This window comes from Triturus cristatus, chromosome 1_1, assembly GCF_964204655.1.
Source record: "Triturus cristatus chromosome 1_1, aTriCri1.1, whole genome shotgun sequence".
NCBI lineage: Eukaryota > Metazoa > Chordata > Amphibia > Caudata > Salamandridae > Triturus > Triturus cristatus.
The window spans coordinates 14,797,716-14,817,550 of record NC_140579.1 but is presented as its reverse complement, the minus strand read 5'-3'; the positions used below and the strand labels follow the sequence as shown (position 1 = coordinate 14,817,550).

The 19,835-nt window shown below is 48.7% G+C and overlaps 1 protein-coding gene across 1 annotated transcript in view; it reads left to right on the top strand.

The window, feature by feature from the left end:
• The first annotated feature begins 323 nt into the window (after positions 1 to 323).
• Positions 324 to 19,835, top strand: part of SLC44A4 (solute carrier family 44 member 4) — a 311,986-nt gene continuing 292,474 nt past the window's right edge. The window contains exon 1 of the mRNA XM_085632339.1: positions 324 to 532. Within this exon, the coding sequence (XP_085488465.1) occupies positions 487 to 532 (46 nt within the window). The 5' untranslated portion in view covers positions 324 to 486. The remainder of the gene's footprint in view (positions 533 to 19,835) is intronic.

Here is a 19,835-nt window from a genome sequence, read left to right as displayed (position 1 = left end):
AAGGATTTTCTTTTGCCTTAGGTGGCAGGAGGCTGACTATCCCTGTCGCCAAATTGATGTAGCATCCTTGAATAAATCCACTTCAACAGTAAATGAATACCTTGGATTCTTTATTACAGCCCCCCCTCCCCCCTCAAGCATAGCTCATCCAGTGAGAACGGCCTCCTCGGAGAGGAATGCCGCTGCACAATGCATGCCGCACTTCTAGAATGTAAATAAAGTTCTAATGCAATGAAATGGCCTCCCTTAGAGCAGCATGCTACAGGCAGGTGTCCTGAAGGGCGTGGACTTCCTGCAGCAGGTGTTCTGAGGAGGCGTGGCCTGTGGGAGCTGGTGGGTGGAGCTGAAGTGACGTCAGGCAGGTTCCACTCTGACAGGTGAACAGAGGAAGGATTCCAGCCTCAGAGTGAGGCGAGGAGGGGCAGAAGGAAGGAGGAAGGAAGCCCTCCATCCATCCATCTCCAGGACCCCCGAGGCCCCCCAGCCATGGGGAAGAAGGACAAGGAGGAGAAGGAGAGCTCGGGGCCCTACGGTGAGTGCAGCCCCCCCCCCCCCCCCTCTGAGAGATGTCTCCCCGAGAGTGACCGTTACCCCTCGGAGACCTTCGCCACATCCGAGCGGTCCGCTCCCTGCCAAAGGCTGCGAACTCTCTGAGACCTCTACCTGAGAGATGTCTCCCCGAGAGTGACCGTCACCCCCTGAGAGACCCTCACCCCATCTGACAGGCTGCCAGCTCCCCACGGACGGTTAACTCGCTGAGTTGCTACTTTCTCTGAGAGACTGTTACCTGTCCTGGCAGACCGTCGCCTCACCCGAGAGACTGTCAGAGACTGTTGCCCCCTATGAGACTGTCTCTTCCGACAGATGGTCATCTCGCCTATAAGACGGTCTCCCTACCTGGTAGACTGTCATTCCCGCCGTCTGAGAGACCTCCAATCTGCGAGATTGTCAGCTCACCAGAGGGGACCGAGAGACGGGTAGCTCACTGAGCCACCGTCACCGGCTCTGAGACAAACTCTTACCCCCGGAGAGACTTCCCTGCGAGAGTCTTTCTCCCAACCCTCCGACATTCCCTCTGGTAGAACCCCATCCTCCAGAGAGACGTCCATGCCTTTCTGCCTCTCTGACTGACAGCCCCCCCCCCCCCCCATAGGCAACTGAGACCCCCGAGATGGTCTCACAGTCACCCTTATGATAAATAGGCCCATATCCATACGAGACAGCCTAGCCGGGACACTGCCACTCCCTGCGAGACGGTCCTTCTGCCCTCAGAGTGTGTTGGCTGAGAGACTGCCGCCGCACCCGCTGAGAGACAGTGCTCCAGATTCAGTTTCTATAGGCTGTCAAACCACGAGAGAGTGTTATCGCCTGAGTGGCAGTCACTTCTACCTCGAAGGAAGGGACTGCTTCCTTGTTCAGAGACTGCATTCCATAGGAGACCGTCGCCGATTGGAGGGCTGTCCTGTCTCTGACAGACTGTCACTTCCCTGATAGACCGTCGCCTCGGAGAGACTCTCCCCGTCCGAGGGACGGTCCCGCATCTTCTAGACTGTCTCTGAGTGTGACATGGGGGTTCGGTGTGTGATGACACAGGGGGAAAGGAGAGACAGGTGCACTCGGTTGAATGAGAAGTTGGGACACACTAGCAATGATTGACGGAGCCCGCCCCGGAGGGCGCAGCAATAACACAGGTTCATGTTTGAGGATAAAAACATACATGTTGTGGTGTCTGGTGGGCCTGTACAGGTTGCATGCACTTGCAGGCGCACTGCTAGTTGGGGTGTCTGAAGAGACATCACGGCTACTAGTTAACAGGAAAAAAACAAAATGTGGGCTGTCGAAATCTAGCGCTGGACTCGGAATATCTACTTATTACACAGATCCCCGCGTTACTTGATGCAAAGGCGAACAGCTGATTTAATCTAAATTGTATACAGGGGCGGGGTGTGTGTGTCTGTGTGTGTGTCGGTCGGTCTGTCTGTCATATCATCCCATCGCAGTAGATACATTCAGGAAAGGGCGCGAAGGCTAAAATCAGGAGTCATGATAGCGCCATTCCGGTGGCGTCACGCCGCTAGGTCTCTACTTAATCTGGGAAAATATCAGGAAATAAAACAGTGTTGAAATCCGCGAGACTCCGGGTGACATGAGGAGCCGGGCGATGCCTTGAAACCACGAGCTGCTTCCGGCCACGGGAAACATGCGGAGCTGCCCACAGGCTGCTCAGGGATAAAATCAGGAGCGGAACTGAAAGTCATAAAACATGATGATATGTGGAGCTTCATGATAAAATCATGAGATTATAGGTTTATAAAAAGATTCACTTGGATATTGGTAACCACCACATTGAGAAGAGGGAGCCTTTCATTTTGGGGTGCTCTATGGAAAGCGTGTTATTAGTCATGTTAACATGGGCAGGCTGGCTCGACTTCCCCTGTTTTCGAGGCGCTACATTAGTTCATGAGCGTGCTGTGATGGTATTACATTAACATGTCATTTAAACATCTCATTTGTGTCTCTTATGACGATTTTACAGGAGTTCAGGGCCCCTGCTTTCCCTGAGCTGGTCTTGGCTACGAGACCTGCCCTTTGCATTCTGGTACTTGTACTTCCGGGACTGGGTGACCCCCTGACCCGTGGGTCTGTGATGCCTGGCAGCTCTCTCTGAAAGAACTTTCTCACTCAGATTCTACGAGGCATCGAAACAAGGCGGGCTGTACTTTTTTAAGGTGGAAATAGAGTTTCTCTGAATAAACCATTTCTGGCACTTTCAGGTGGTTGTCAATAATCTGACGAGTCATTAACTCATTGAAGTGTTTTACAAAGCGGTTGTGTCGCCTGGGAGGTACTTCAGGGCGCTGGCGGAAGAGACGCTCTGAGGGGCAGGTTGAAGCACTGTGCACTGTTCTTCGAGTGCGGTCTCTTGTGTATTTCAGTTTAACTCAAGCAGGAATAGTTCGGTTTCCAGTAGTTACTGAACTGCAGGTCGCTGAGCTGCTCAGGTCTCACCCTGGGGTTCATAACTTCCGGTGTATCTGTCTCGTGCACCCAGTGACCACCTTCATGTCTCCTTCCCTTCGGGGTTCTTTCAGGTGGGTGACATGGGCCGGAGGCCTGTGGTTAGCAGGTAATGTGATGCCAGCCTCTGGGGGTAAGAGGGCCCTTGCCCCGGTGCCTAGGGCATGTCACTGCATCCATGCCGAGGTGCACGGGACATGTCACTGCATCCTTGACCCGGTGCACGGGGCATGCCACTGCATCCTTCACCCGGTGCACAGGCCATGTCGCTGCATCCTTGCCTCCGTGCACAGGCCATGTCACTGCATCCTTGCCCCGGTGCACAGGCCACGTCGCTGCATCCTTGCCCCCGGTGCACAGGCCATGTCGCTGCATCCTTGCCCCCGGTGCACAGGCCATGTCGCTGCATCCTTGCCCCCGGTGCACAGGCCACGTCGCTGCATCCTTGCCTCGGTGCACAGGCCATGTCACTGCATCCTTGCCTCCGTGCACAGGCCATGTCGCTACATCCTTGCCCCGGTGCACAGGCCATGTCACTGCATCCTTGCTAGGTGCACAGGGCACGTCACTGCATCCTGTCAGCTAGAATCAGCCAATGGAGTGAGTTCAGCGGGAGCTTCATGTGATCCAGCCTGGTGCCTGGTTCTGAGATCTTTGGGGTCTGGGGCGCAGTTTCTTGGGGAGACCAGAGTACAACGCCTTAGTATTCTGTGCCTGCAGGACGGGGGCTCTCCTCAGCTTCACTTCGTGGTTGATGCGGAGATTAGGGTCGGCTCTCTGTTGACCCCGGTCATCCATCCATCACTGCGGGCCGGGGTGCAGCCAAAGGTTAGCGACTGGGGCTCAGTCACTGAGTACCAACATCCTTTCGGTGCCACTCATGCCCAGGAAGTGCCCTTTATCCCCTGGAGGGCACGGCCCAACGATGAGATGATGTTTGGGTTTTCGAGGTGGATTTGTGTGTCAGCCGCATACAGTTTTTAATAAAAATATAAAATGAAATAAACTTACGTTCGAGGACCCAGGGTATTCAATAGCAGACCTCTGCAGGGTGTACAGCCTGCCAGGGCTGCCAAATGCCAGTGCCACCGTTACCTAAAAAACATAGCTCTCCAATAAATGTGACAATTTGGATTATTCCAAGTCCCCAGAGCTGAAAGAATGGCCTGGACAAGATATTGTTTGTTATTTAAATTTTCATTTAATTACATTTTTAAACCAGCTGCGGATGCCGTTTGCTTAAAAAAAAATAAAAAAAATAGGGCAGACAGCGCCACCATGTGGTTGACTTTTGGAAATAAGTGCCGATGTTGAGAAAGAACTGTTGGTGCTGAGCACTAGCAAACACCAGTACAAATTAAGCACAAGTGGCGTACATCTTGAGGTTGGCCTGGTGGTGTTCAAGAAGTTGCGCCAGGGTACATACGTACATTTTGAAGAAAAGACCCAAGAGGGCCGGTCCTGAGATATGCCACCGTGCACAAGGGGTAGGGGCGAGTCTGCTGATCTGAGTTTTGAATGTGCTTTGTGAGAAATGATTGGACTTGTTTCAACACTCGGTTATGCCTGCTCAGAGTACGAGGCTTTCGTGCAGTATTTTATGGTTGATAATATTGTTGGCTGCCACGAGAATTTGGCTGAATTAGTACCCAGGCAAGGGAAAGATGGAGTTCTTCCCTCATCTTGCCAAGGTGGGTTAAATCCACACATTCTTGAAGCTGTCGTTTCACCTGCATTTCCATCATTTGGCTGTAAAATAAAAGGAGGGTGGGGCTAGGTCGGTAGTTGGTCAGTAGAGCGTATTTTCCAGAGATGGCTTATGTTGGAATGTTTCTGGGTGCTGGCTGGTGATGGCTTGTGTCCAGGTGGTGGCATAATCCAGGTGCTGGCTGGTGGTGGCATACGCTGGCTGGTGATGGCATACTCCAGGTGCTGGTTGGTGATGGCTTGTCTCCAGTTGCTGGCTGGTGATGGCTTGTGTCCAGGTGCTGGCTGGTGATGGCTTGTCTCCAGTTGCTGGCTGGTGATGGCATACTCCAGGTGCTGGCTGGTGATGGCTTGTCTCCAGTTGCTGGCTGGTGATGGCTTGTGTCCAGGTGCTGGCTGGTGATGGCATACTCCAGGTGCTGGCTGGTGGTGGCTTGTGTCTAGGTGCTGGCTGGTGATGGCTTGTGTCCAGGTGCTGGCTGGTGATGGCATACTCCAGGTGCTGGCTGGTGGTGGCATACGCTGGCTGGTGATGGCATACTCCAGGTGCTGGCTGGTGATGGCTTGTGTCTAGGTGCTGGCTGGTGATGGCTTGTGTCTAGGTGCTGGCTGGTGATGGCATACTCCAGGTGCTGGCTGGTAATGGCTTGTCTCCAGTTGCTGGCTGGTGGTGGCTTGTGTCCAGGTGCTGGCTGGTGATGGCATACTCCAGGTGCTGGCTGGTGGTGGCATACGCTGGCTGGGGATGGCATACTCCAGGTGCTGGCTGGTGATGGCTTGTCTGCAGTTGCTGGCTGGTGATGGCTTGTCTCCAGTTGCTGGCTGGTGATGGCTTGTGTCCAGGTGCTGGCTGGTGATGGCTTGTCTCCAGGTGCTGGTTGGTGATGGCTTTGTGGTAAATAAAATAAATATTACCTGACTGAATTTCGTACGGAGTCTTAAAATAAAGTAAAATAGCTCAAAATAACAAGAGGCAGAATCCGTGGTATAAGAGGTTCTCTAATGGGCTTTATTCCATTCAAAATGGCCGACTCGAGTGGCGGCCTTCAGGTTCCGTCACCACGAGGGTTCAGGAAGTGAAGTACAATAATTTATTGATAGACATGTATTTTTATAATAAGTACATTACAATGAAACGAATGTAGAAGGCGTAACATTTGATAAGAAAAATGACGTGACAGTGACATAATCGAAACTAGGCGTAATAAGGAATAAAAGAAACATGATTGGTTAGGATTATCAGACATAGGTGGATCTATAAGATAATACTTGGCATAGATGCGCGCGCAGCAGCATGACGTGTAATTGACGTGTAACTAGGGGGTGAAGGGGACTTGACATTTAGCTCTACATGTGGAGACGAGAAGTCTGGGGTTATGTCAACCTAATCCCAAATCATATCTAACATCCTATGTTTAAAGAACTATGTTATCCACAAGGAAGAGACTCTCGGACAGAATCTATTCTATACTGACTATGTGCGTGTACAAGCGTCTAAGTGTCTATATGAGATGCGAGGGGCAGAAAACTTTCCATAGCAACAGGGCTATGAATCACTTGCAGGAGGACGGAAAGGCTGAGTCCTTTGCTTGTGAGCTAAAGGAAATGTTTACCTAAATCACTAGGCAGGAATGCATCGGCTGAGGGGGAAAATAGATAATTCGAAGGTGAAATACAGCTTCTTGGCAGACAGGCGAAAACTGGCCGAGGCAGGCACCGTTAGCTGCACAGGGAGTAGGACAAAGTTCATGGATACAGATGCGAGCTCAAGCTGAAGCTGTCAGAGGCTGGGAGCAGGGAAAGGCTTTGAGGACAGAATCGGGCCTACTCGCCTGAACTGTAAAAATGGAGTAACTTAGCCATGTAAAGTCGGTGGCCTTTCATACCTAGGAATCGAATATCCAGCCCATAGATGGCGGATCTGACAGAGAACATGTTGACGGTAGACACACATATGTTTGCGTCTTAGAAACTGGAACTGGAGGGAACATACATGTACTTGTAACATGCATATAGAACCGTTGGGGTCCAAGATAGGGGACATAACTGACCAGGAAAATCCACATTTCCACATTCCCTCCTTGTCCCCTTCTTGCCCTTCAAGAGATATCAATCTTCATCATTCCATCGATTTGCTCATGGAGCATCATTTCTTCTTCTTTCTTCTTCCGGGATCTTGAGCCAAAACCTTGATGTGGAATACACGATGTGGCACACAGACCACAAATCGCTGGTCCACATTGCAGGCATAGACAACAACTGAAGAGCATAAGAAGGCCAATACCTAGGAAAGATAGAACTCTCCATCCCCAGGCTGATATCACATTCCAAAACCACCCGGACCACGTCCAAGTGCCTGGATTTTCGTGTATCTGGCTTACAATCTTATGAAGGCGTGTTATAGCTTTATATACAGATGGCGAATTTTCTGGTATGAATATGCAGCAGCTGGATCCGATGACCCTGCAAGCTCCGCCCCTATCGGCCAGGATGACGTCAAGGACAAGACGATTCTGGAGAACAACAATTCTCATCACTGATTGTTCCTCTGTCAGATTGCCTAGGGCGGCTATAGTCTCGTTTACTACAGCTTCAAGAGTCTTGGTGAGTCTGCGTATCAGCTTACTATTTGATATTGTACCTATATAGGGAAAGATACCTTTATTGAAATCTACATACTTGTCCCATGCCGTCTCAGTATAATCGACAACTGGGAGATCTCTTCGCTCTCTATTGTGTACTAAATGAACATTTCGATAATAATCAGGGGGAGCTAGGAAAACAGGTGGCAGAAGGAATGCTATATAACAGGTACCATCCCAATCTAGAGGCAGACGCATATATGCCGTCTGACCACATATAAAGTAAGAATGGCGAGAAGCCCTAAATGACGATTTGCCTTGATCACTATATTCTACTGTAGTAACGCATTGGCTATGGCCCATATGTATGGAACCAACTTTTCTCACACATAATTCACCCTTAACTGGAAATACTGACATAGTGGGCAGAATTAGTTCAACTTCGGATTTGACATTCAAAATCATAAGATTAGGCGTAAAATTACCTAATTTATACACTTCATTTTCTAAATCAGTTCCTGTTCTACTGGGGTGACCCTCCTTATTAGGGTGACAGACTTTGAATAAAACTAGATTCAGATTTCCCCATATCCAATGTTGTTGATAAACTGCTGTGTCTGGGTCTATGGAATTTAATAAACTAAACCATGCTCCACAGGAGCCATTGCGTGTAAATGGATGTGGAAAGAAAGGCAGAACTCCTTTGTTATTCTGATAGGGAGGGAGTCGGCCACACACCCAACAATTGGTGGCATTACTAGTCTGATGGGAATGATGTAACATACTAATGAATGTGTTATTGCGCAGCGCAAGTCTATAGGACAACTCATGTGGCGGTAGGTCACTAAAAGAATGTTCATCAGTTATATTGAGAACACGTTTAGAAACAGGATAATACATATGCAACAATATACTTGCAATAACTATTAAAAAACTCAAGGAAAACAAAATTAATAAAGTCACAATACAGTGGTTACGCAGTAATTTACAATAAGCATGTCGTTTCATTATGATTCTGGACTCTACATCATTCAGACCTAAGGGATACATGTCGGGACAGATTCAACCGCTTCACCTTGGAGAGGACTTAAACAATCAAATCGTCCGACAGTTTAGATCTGGACCTGAGTTTCTGTTTATAGAGTTCGGTGCTACTGGCCTCAGCCAAAGGTAGCTTTGAGTCAATGGGGGAAGACACACGGGAAGTACTGTTTGTGTCAGGAGGAAGTCCATGAAATTTTTTTATATGGGTGGAATGCACCCATCCTTTCCGTCCTTCGATCTTCACAGCTGTTCTGGTCGTCAGCAGGACCTGCTTAGGCAACTTCCACCTAGGATCCAATTGGCTTTTCCTATCAAAATTCCGAACCAGGACAAAGTCCCCGGGGACCACGTCATGGGGTTTCACCTCAGTGTTGTCAGGAAAAGCTGCGACCACCTGTGAACGAGAAGATTGTAGTGCAGACATCAAGGAAGCCAGGTAATCTGTCAGCATATTACAGTCAACATCAGTTATCTTACGGGGTATAGGCGTCCCCCACATATTCGGTGGTCTACCAAAGATCACCTCATACGGGGATAGCCCTGTTCGAGAGTGTGCTACCATTCTCATGTAGAATAGCGCAACTGGTAAGGCTACTATCCAGTCCACACCTTTTTCCTGACATATTTTAGACAATCTGATTTTTAAAAGTTGATTATGTCGTTCCACGAGACCTGCTGCCTCGGGGTGTCGGACACAGTGGAATTTCCACTGATATCCCAACAAAAGTGAGACATGTTTCATTAATTCGGATGAGAAAGGCTGGCCGTTGTCTGAATATACAACACGTGGTAAACCGTACCGTGGGAAGAATTCTCGAACTAGCTGCTTGGCAGTAGTCGGGGCAGTGTAATCTGATACGGGATACGCCTCTGTCCAACGGGAGAGAGCGCAGACAACTACGAGGACATATTTGAATCCTCGACAACGTTCCATCTGAATATAATCCATCTGGAGGACTTCAAAAGGATGGTCAGGAGGCTGAAATCCACCCTGCTCTACGGGAACACTCTTTCCTGGATTAAACTGACAACAGATCATACAGGTACGAACTTTTTGTTTAGCTGCTGCTCGTAAATGTTTGTTGAACCAAATGTGCTGAATGCTGTCTAGCATTGCCTTCTCTCCTAAATGTGCTGGACTGTGAACTGTAGCTATAATGGCTTGAACCATGGAATCAGGGAGAAACCATACAGATTTCTCCTTCGTCATCCATCCTTGATCTGTCTGGATCCCTCCTAGTTCAGTCCACTTCTTTATTTCTTCTGCTGTGGCATGTGTCTGTATGTCAATTACGTCAAGTGCGGGATCCTTAATTGTCATACACTGTGTTGGTGTCTGAACTATTGGCTTTGTCATGTCTAATGTGCGATTCTGAGCAGTCTGTTTAGCTGTTCTGTCAGCTAAGTCATTGCCTTGAGAAATGGTATCAGTAACCTTCGTGTGTGCTTTACATTTCATAATTGATATAGCAGTGGGTAGATGTATTGCGTCTAACAAGGCATGAATGAGGGGTCCGTGCTGAATGTGGGCACCATGGGAAGTTAAATAACCTCTCTCTCGCCATAGTACGCCGAAGTCGTGTACAACTCCGAATGCATAACGTGAGTCAGTGTATACATTAACTTTCTTATTTGTGGCTTGAATACAGGCTTGTGTTAGAGCAATAAGTTCTGCTGCTTGGGCTGACAAAGTATCTATACAATTTGTCTCAATAACTTCAGTGTCTGTTGTGACTGCATACGCGGCCACTAAATCTCCTGTATTTGTTCTCATGCACGATCCGTCTACATACAACGTCAGGTCTGGATCTAACAATGGAACGTCTGTCAAGTCTTGTCTAGGTTTCGTCTTTATTTCAATGATTTCAACACAATCATGAGCTAGTGGGTCTGTTCCAATTACAGGTAATAGTGTAGCAGGATTCAATGTATTACACCGTCGGATCTCTATGTGTGGTTGAAACAATGTCAGTTCATAACCAGTAAGTCTTGCTATGGTCAAGTGTTGTGTTTGTGTTCGGTTCACAAGAACCTCTACTGCATGTGGTACTTGTACTGTCAATGGGTGTCCTAAAACTATGGCATCGCTTTGTCTGATTGCTAAAGCTGTCGCTGCCACTGATTTCAGGCATGCAGGCAAAGCCTGAGCTACGGGATCTAATGTACTGGAAAAATAAGCACATGGCTTGCGTGATCCTGCTTGATCCTGAGTGAGTACTGATAAGGCAGTACCTTCGCGTTCTGTAACAAAGAGTGTAAAATGTTTGCTATAACATGGTGTTGCTAAAACAGGTGCTTGACATAAAGCTTCCTTTAGGCTTTCAAAAGCTTGTGTATGTTCCTGAGTCCAAGGGAGAACAGTCGATGTGGCTGCCTCCTGTGTGGTTAACTGAATGAGTGGTTTTGCTAGAAATGCGTACTGAGGGATCCACTGTCTACAATATGAAGTGAGGCCTATGAAAGCCCGCACCTCCTTTTGTGTCTGGGGTATTGACATGTTAGCAATTAACTGGATGCGATCTGGTGTAAGCTGCCTTCCCTCCTTGGACAGCGAGTGACCAAGATAAATAACTCGCTGAACACAGAATTGCAGCTTAGAAGGGGACACCTTGTGCCCCTTGTCGGCTAGGAAATGTAAAACTGTCAGAGAAGCTTTTTCACATTCTGGCTCGCTTCTCGCGGTGATCAGCAGATCATCGACATATTGAAGCAGTGCAGTATTGACTGGCATGTGGATACTGTCAAGTTCTCGTTTCAGTGCTTGGCTGTAGATGCTGGGGCTTTCTGTAAATCCTTGAGGAGCGCGTGAGAATTTAAAGCTGCGCCCATTTAAACTGAATCCGAACAAGTATTGGCTTTCCGGATCTATTGGGACGCTGAAAAAGGCATTCTTGAGATCAATTACAGTAAAGAATGTTGCTTCGGAATCAATTGCTGTCAATAATGATGATATATCAGGGACCACAGGGAATTGTGGTACAATACACTTGTTTAGTTCACGCAAATCAATAACCAATCGGTACACTGGTGGGGCAGTAGGATCAGTTCGTTTAAGAATCGGAATTATCGGTGAATTACATACATTGGAGTCTGTTTCTACAACTACTCCCTGGGCAATTAGCTCATCAATGATTTTCAGCAAAGCCACTACAGCATCATGCGGTAACTTGTATTGTCGCATTCGTGGTAGTACCACTCCTGCTTTCAGTGTGACTCGATAGGGTGTAATGTTCATGCAGCCAACATCCGTAGGTCCTTGTGCCCATAGATGTACTGGTAATGTCTGTAGTCGGGGATCCATGTCTCTAGACACATAGTGACCTTTAAAATCACGTAAAAACAACCTTACTCCTTCCGGAGAACAACATATTATGGCTCCTAGTGCTTTCAGAGTTTTAATTCCTAGCAAATTTTCTGGGCATGATTTAGTAAGCAACAAATCTGTAGTTCGTGTCAAAGGTCCTATTGTAAGTGGTAGAGGCTTTGATACTTCATTAACAATAGGTTTTCCTGAAAAACCAAGGGAAACATTTTGAGAGCCTGAGAGGGGTGCCCCTGGAACTTCGCTACGTTTTATAGTTGTTCGACTTGCCCCTGTATCGAGTAAGAATTTTCTATCTTGACCTAATAATTCACTATGTACATAAGGTCCTTCTTGATCTACAGGAATCTCGATAAGTGGTAAGTCAACTTCCCTCTCTAGGCTGGTTCATGCGTAACGCTGGTATTCAGGGTATTCATACTGTGCAGTCTGATACAGTTGTCGTGTTGCGGTTTGTGTGGCAGTAGCAGGCAACGGTGGTGCAGCTGGCACAAACTGTATGGGTTGCTGTGAGGCTGGCATGGACTGTCCATGCTGCATAGCTCCTTGTTCATTCTGATCTTGTCTAACTAATCGTGGTCTCTCCTTTGTAATGCCTGTAGCTATATTACGTTTCAGGACTGGACAATCGTGTACATGATGGCCCAGTTGTTTACAGTAATTGCAGGTTCCTTTTACAGGAACTGCAGAATCACCAGAATGTGTCGCACCCTTTTTGTGACCATCTGCTGGTACTGTCTGAGAAACTAGCATTTTCATTTTTGTATCCTTCATGCGTCTATGCTCGTGTTCTTGTTCATCCCTAATTCTATTGTGATGATACTGTAACATTTGTAGCATTTGCGACGGAGTGTTACTTTGCCAGGTACTCTCGAATTTCAATATTCTATTCTTTACTGGAGGTAATGCATTTTCCACTAATTTTGTCACAAATAAATGTGGATATGAGTCACTACTTGCTTTTATACCACTATTTATACCAAAACATTTTTCAAATCGAGCATAATAATCGCTTGTGTCTTCATCTTGCTTTTGTTTGCAGGCTGTGATTGCACCCCAATCTTCCTTTTTTGTAGTTAATAAACGTGGCAGTACCTGTACTAGTAAACCTGGTAACAGTTTAACTTTATCCCCGAGCCCCGAACCTGCAGTTCGGCCCCTTTCTTCCTCTGCTAATGCTGTCCAGTCTATCTTTTGGTCTCCCACTTCCCACTCTTTTTCTTTCAGTTTTTCATAAATGCCAGCAGGCAAAAGCACCTTTAATATCGTCATAATATCAGGAAAGGTGTACTCTCCCATCAGTAACATGTCTTTAATTTCTCGGTGGAAACCCGCTGGGTCTTTATCATGGCTAGGTACTACTTTCTTCATTTCTAATAATTCCATTTTTGATATAGGTGTGTAAACAAATACACGGTGAAACTCATTGTCTTCGCCTTTTATTGGGTGCACTTCTCGTAAAGGATTTTGTCTATCCATATAGTACGGCGTTCTTTCTCTATGGGGCAGCGAGAGAGAATCCGGACTTACAAAAAGGACATACTGTTTACGTGACACTAATATCTCTTTAATTAACTTGTTACTAGAACCTCTCCATCTGTTCGTGAGTAGTTCCGTTAATATATCAGGTAAAGGACCAGGATCAGCATGTTGGCTCTTATATAATATGAGGAGTTGCTGAATCATATAGATTCCAGCTAAACGTTGTTCATCTATACTGAGGTTGAGAAACGTGTGTGCTACGGTCTCATCACCGTATTTTTCAGGACTAACAATCCAGTGCACGGCTGATCTGGCTAATTCTTGCTCATCCATGGAATCGAGGAGGTGGTAACCCCTTCGTTCTCGTAGTATTTTATCTGCGGCTTGAAACGAATGTTCAGGAGACTTCAGATTTATTACAGGCGTTGGATACGTTCTGCTATTATTTGGGTATACAGAGTGTATTGGATCAGAAAAACATCTAGAATTTTCACAGGATCTTCCTCTGCCTACATAGGCTATGGTCTCTGACTGTCTTGCAGAGTTCCCTGATTCGGGCACTTCATCTTGCTCAAACTCGTCTGTTCCCAATCTTTCTGCATGAATACGCTCTATTTCTTTACGGATTTTTCGGCACATGGCTATTATACAATTTTGCTTATCGTGTCTCCCTTCTGATATATTCTGACTCCATCTTGTAAGAGTAAGCATTACGTTCATGTCTACCCCCGGACGATCTTGATTTCTGATCACACAGTTTATGAGGAAACGTAACAGTTCCCCCTGTATCTCTACTTTCTGGAATTCCATAGCTCTGTTAATACATCCTGGATCTCGTCCTGTTTGAACAAAATGATATATGTTATCCAGATGCGTAGTCATTCCTGGTAACCTTGCTAAATACTCTGCGGCTCGCCTAATACGTAATGATGCCAGGACCATTTCGTCCTCTTTACCAACCACTGGGTCATATCTACAATTTACAAGGAGTTCCTTAAGCGTACGTTCATTTACGAACTTAGGTGTACGTGAATGTGCTGACTCTTGAAAGACAAGTTTATTTATTCTAGGTGGTGTAAAAGTACTGCTAGCACCTCCCGTGGCCCCATCTGGGGCGTCGGGTGTGAATGGGTTCGTTGAACGTGACACAGCAACTATGGGTGTTGTTACCCCTGTAGAGTCGACTGCGGAGACAGATGCGGAAACAGATGTGCTTGCCGAAGCTTGCGTCGGGACTTGCTGTTGCACGGGGACAGATACCTGATCCTGACGTTGAACCCCTCCGCCAGACGGTCTATGTGGTGTGGCGTTAGCATACTCGGGGGCTGCATCATCTAGATATGAGGAAAGGAAAACGTCTTCTGCGGTTCTGGGATGCCCTTTTGGATGTACCTTAATTGGAAATAATGGGGGTGGCAAGTCTTTTGGCATCTCTGGAGCAGCCTTAGGTAGTCCTTCGGCTAGAAGGGGATACATACCATTCATAAGAGCATTACTTTGTCTATTTACTTGTTCTGATTTCACTCGGATCCCTTCCTCAATTAATAGATTTTCTTGAACTTTATTTGAACTTTCTTTACTCCTCTCTTCTTGTCTACGTGCTTTTTCTGTTCGTCTATGAGATTCTTTACGCCATAACTCGATAGCGTCTTTCTGTGACTGTCTGACCTTTCTTTTCCATAACTCTTCCTCCACTTTCATGATGCACTCTGCATCCCAGGTTCCCGTTGCGGGCCACCTTTGACTTTCCGGTAATCCCTTGGTATAATCTACCCATAGATCAAGAAACAATATGGCATCTAAGCCATGTTTATGGTACATGAAATGTCCTGGAGTGTCTCTAGGAGGAATAGGAACTGCTTCTTCAAGCACCCCTTTTCTGGTGGTAATCTGTCTTAACTTCGAGAAGAGCGGCATATTAACAACTGATCTGATACTTACTCTTGAACTTACTTAATACGAGAAACACAATAATGAACAGTGAACAATGAACAGTCATTCATACCACAATATGCAAGACATTTTCTGAATACTTTAAACATTAAACATTAAACATTTAATAATGGTCGACAATGATGACAGTCTGCTTAACTAATCACCACGCTGAATTCTTGACAATAACTGAATACTTCGGAATACTTGATATACTGCTAAACAGTACATATACACTGCTAAACAGTGCAGACCGGATTTGTGTACCCAAATCCGTCTTGACCGGCACAACCTATGTGCACGTCAACACGCCTCCCCGGCGATGGTACTCACCGAGTAGCTCCTTGAAACGGAAGGCCTCAGAGAATGGACAGGACTCGATAACTGCGGACATCGGACCCTCGGAAAACCTGGTGGGCTTCTGTATACCTCGGATCTTGCTCTCTCAGCTAGGCTCTGGTCGGGATACTTCGCACTTCTCACCGCCTCGTCTGGGTTGATCGCAGCCTCAGTCGCCCCCGCTTGACCGGAGGGAGCTTACAGGAAATCCTGCTGGTACGCGTTTATGGTCCGTCCAGCTGTGGCAGGAGACCGGGCCTGCAACGCACCGCCGGCGCGTGAGATGAGAAAGTGTCCCTATTCGGGCGCCATTATGTGGTAAATAAAATAAATATTACCTGACTGAATTTCGTACGGAGTCTTAAAATAAAGTAAAATAGCTCAAAATAACAAGAGGCAGAATCCGTGGTATAAGAGGTTCTCTAATGGGCTTTATTCCATTCAAAATGGCCGACTCGAGTGGCGGCCTTCAGGTTCCGTCACCACGAGGGTTCAGGAAGTGAAGTACAATAATTTATTGATAGACATGTATTTTTATAATAAGTACATTACAATGAAACGAATGTAGAAGGCGTAACATTTGATAAGAAAAATGACGTGACAGTGACATAATCGAAACTAGGCGTAATAAGGAATAAAAGAAACATGATTGGTTAGGATTATCAGACATAGGTGGATCTATAAGATAATACTTGGCATAGATGCGCGCGCAGCAGCATGACGTGTAATTGACGTGTAACTAGGGGGTGAAGGGGACTTGACATTTAGCTCTACATGTGGAGACGAGAAGTCTGGGGTTATGTCAACCTAATCCCAAATCATATCTAACATCCTATGTTTAAAGAACTATGTTATCCACAAGGAAGAGACTCTCGGACAGAATCTATTCTATACTGACTATGTGCGTGTACAAGCGTCTAAGTGTCTATATGAGATGCGAGGGGCAGAAAACTTTCCATAGCAACAGGGCTATGAATCACTTGCAGGAGGACGGAAAGGCTGAGTCCTTTGCTTGTGAGCTAAAGGAAATGTTTACCTAAATCACTAGGCAGGAATGCATCGGCTGAGGGGGAAAATAGATAATTCGAAGGTGAAATACAGCTTCTTGGCAGACAGGCGAAAACTGGCCGAGGCAGGCACCGTTAGCTGCACAGGGAGTAGGACAAAGTTCATGGATACAGATGCGAGCTCAAGCTGAAGCTGTCAGAGGCTGGGAGCAGGGAAAGGCTTTGAGGACAGAATCGGGCCTACTCGCCTGAACTGTAAAAATGGAGTAACTTAGCCATGTAAAGTCGGTGGCCTTTCATACCTAGGAATCGAATATCCAGCCCATAGATGGCGGATCTGACAGAGAACATGTTGACGGTAGACACACATATGTTTGCGTCTTAGAAACTGGAACTGGAGGGAACATACATGTACTTGTAACATGCATATAGAACCGTTGGGGTCCAAGATAGGGGACATAACTGACCAGGAAAATCCACATTTCCACAGCTTGTCTCCAGTTGCTGGCTGGTGATGGCTTGTGTCCAGGTGCTGGTTGGTGGTGGCATACTCCCGTTGGTGGTGGCATACTCCCGGTGCTGGCTGGTGGTGGCATACTCCCGGTGCTGGCTGGTGATGGCATACTCCAGGTGCTGGCTGGTGATGGCATACTCCAGGTGCTGGCTGGTGATGGCATACTCCAGGTGCTGGCTGGTGATGGCATACTCCAGGTGCTGGCTGGTGATGGCTTGTCTCCAGTTGCTGGCTGGTGATGGCTTGTGTCCAGGTGCTGGCTGGTGATGGCATACTCCAGGTGCTGGCTGGTGGTGGCTTGTGTCCAGGTGCTGGCTGGTGATGGCTTGTCTCCAGTTGCTGGCTGGTGATGGCTTGTGTCTAGGTGCTGGCTGGTGATGGCTTGTGTCCAGGTGCTGGCTGGTGATGGCATACTCCAGGTGCTGGCTGGTGGTGGCATACGCTGGCTGGGGATGGCATACTCCAGGTGCTGGCTGGTGATGGCTTGTCTGCAGTTGCTGGCTGGTGATGGCTTGTCTCCAGTTGCTGGCTGGTGATGGCTTGTGTCCAGGTGCTGGCTGGTGATGGCTTGTCTCCAGGTGCTGGTTGGTGATGGCTTGTCTCCAGTTGCTGGCTGGTGATGGCTTGTGTCCAGGTGCTGGTTGGTGGTGGCATACTCCCGTTGGTGGTGGCATACTCCCGGTGCTGGCTGGTGGTGGCATACTCCCGGTGCTGGCTGGTGATGGCATACTCCAGGTGCTGGCTGGTGATGGCATACTCCAGGTGCTGGCTGGTGATGGCATACTCCAGGTGCTGGCTGGTGATGGCCTGTCTCCAGTTGCTGGCTGGTGATGGCTTGTCTCCAGTTGCTGGCTGGTGATGGCATACTCCAGGTGCTGGTTGGTGATGGCTTGTCTCCAGTTGCTGGCTGGTGATGGCTTGTGTCCAGGTGCTGGTTGGTGGTGGCATACTCCCGTTGGTGGTGGCATACTCCCGGTGCTGGCTGGTGGTGGCATACTCCCGGTGCTGGCTGGTGATGGCATACTCCAGGTGCTGGCTGGTGATGGCATACTCCAGGTGCTGGCTGGTGATGGCATACTCCAGGTGCTGGCTGGTGATGGCATACTCCAGGTGCTGGCTGGTGATGGCCTGTCTCCAGTTGCTGGCGGGTGGTGGCTTGTGTCCAGGTGCTGTCTGGTGGGGGCATACTCCCGTTGCTGGCTGGTGATGTCATACTTCCGGTGCTGGCTGGTGATGGCTTGTCTCCAGTTGCTGGCTGGTGATGGCTTGTGTCCAGGTGCTGGCTGGTGGTGGCATACTCCCGTTGCTGGCTGGTGATGGCATACTCCCGGTGCTAGCTGGTGATGGCTTGTCTCCAGTTGCTGGATGGTGATGGCTTGTGTCCAGGTGCTGGCTGGTGATGGCATACTCCCGGTGGTGGCTGGTGGTGGCATACGCTGGCTGGTGATGGCTTGTCTCCAGTTGCTGGCTGGTGATGGCTTGTCTCCAGGTGCTGGCTGGTGATGGCTTGTCTCCAGGTGCTGGCTGGTGATGGCTTGTCTCCAGTTGCTGGCTGGTGATGGCTTGTCTCCAGTTGCTGGCTGGTGATGGCTTGTCTCCAGGTGCTGGCTGGTGATGGCTTGTCTCCAGTTGCTGGCTGGTGATGGCTTGTCTCCAGTTGCTGGCTGGTGATGGCTTGTGTCCAGGTGCTGGCTGGTGATGGCTTGTCTCCAGTTGCTGGCTGGTGATGGCTTGTGTCCAGGTGCTGGCTGGTGATGGCTTGTGTCCAGGTGCTGGCTGGTGATGGCATACTCCCGGTGGTGGCTGGTGGTGGCATACGCTGGCTGGTGATGGCATACTCCAGGTGCTGGCTGGTGATGGCTTGTCTCCAGTTGCTGGCTGGTGATGGCTTGTCTCCAGTTGCTGGCTGGTGATGGCTTGTGTCCAGGTGCTGGCTGGTGATGGCATACTCCCGGTGCTGGCTGGTGATGGCTTGTCTCCAGTTGCTGGCTGGTGATGGCTTGTCTCCAGTTGCTGGCTGGTGATGGCTTGTGTCCAGGTGCTGGCTGGTGATGGCTTGTCTCCAGTTGCTGGCTGGTGGTGGCTTGTGTCCAGGTGCTGGCTGGTGATGGCTTGTCTCCAGGTGCTGGCTGGTGATGGCTTGTGTCCAGGTGCTGGCTGGTGATGGCTTGTGTCCAGGTGCTGGCTGGTGATGGCTTGTCTCCAGTTGCTGGCTGGTGATGGCATACTCCCGGTGGTGGCTGGTGGTGGCATACGCTGGCTGGTGATGGCTTGTCTCCAGTTGCTGGCTGGTGATGGCTTGTCTCCAGTTGCTGGCTGGTGATGGCTTGTCTCCAGTTGCTGGCTGGTGATGGCTTGTCTCCAGTTGCTGGCTGGTGATGGCTTGTGTCTAGGTGCTGGCTGGTGATGGCTTGTGTCCAGGTGCTGGCTGGTGATGGCATACTCCAGGTGCTGGCTGGTAATGGCTTGTCTCCAGTTGCTGGCTGGTGGTGGCTTGTGTCCAGGTGCTGGCTGGTGATGGCTTGTCTCCAGTTGCTGGCTGGTGGTGGCTTGTGTCCAGGTGCTGGCTGGTGATGGCTTGTCTCCAGGTGCTGGCTGGTGATGGCTTGTGTCCAGGTGCTGGCTGGTGATGGCTTGTGTCCAGGTGCTGGCTGGTGATGGCTTGTCTCCAGTTGCTGGCTGGTGATGGCATACTCCCGGTGGTGGCTGGTGGTGGCATACGCTGGCTGGTGATGGCTTGTCTCCAGTTGCTGGCTGGTGATGGCTTGTCTCCAGTTGCTGGCTGGTGATGGCTTGTCTCCAGTTGCTGGCTGGTGATGGCTTGTCTCCAGTTGCTGGCTGGTGATGGCTTGTGTCTAGGTGCTGGCTGGTGATGGCTTGTGTCCAGG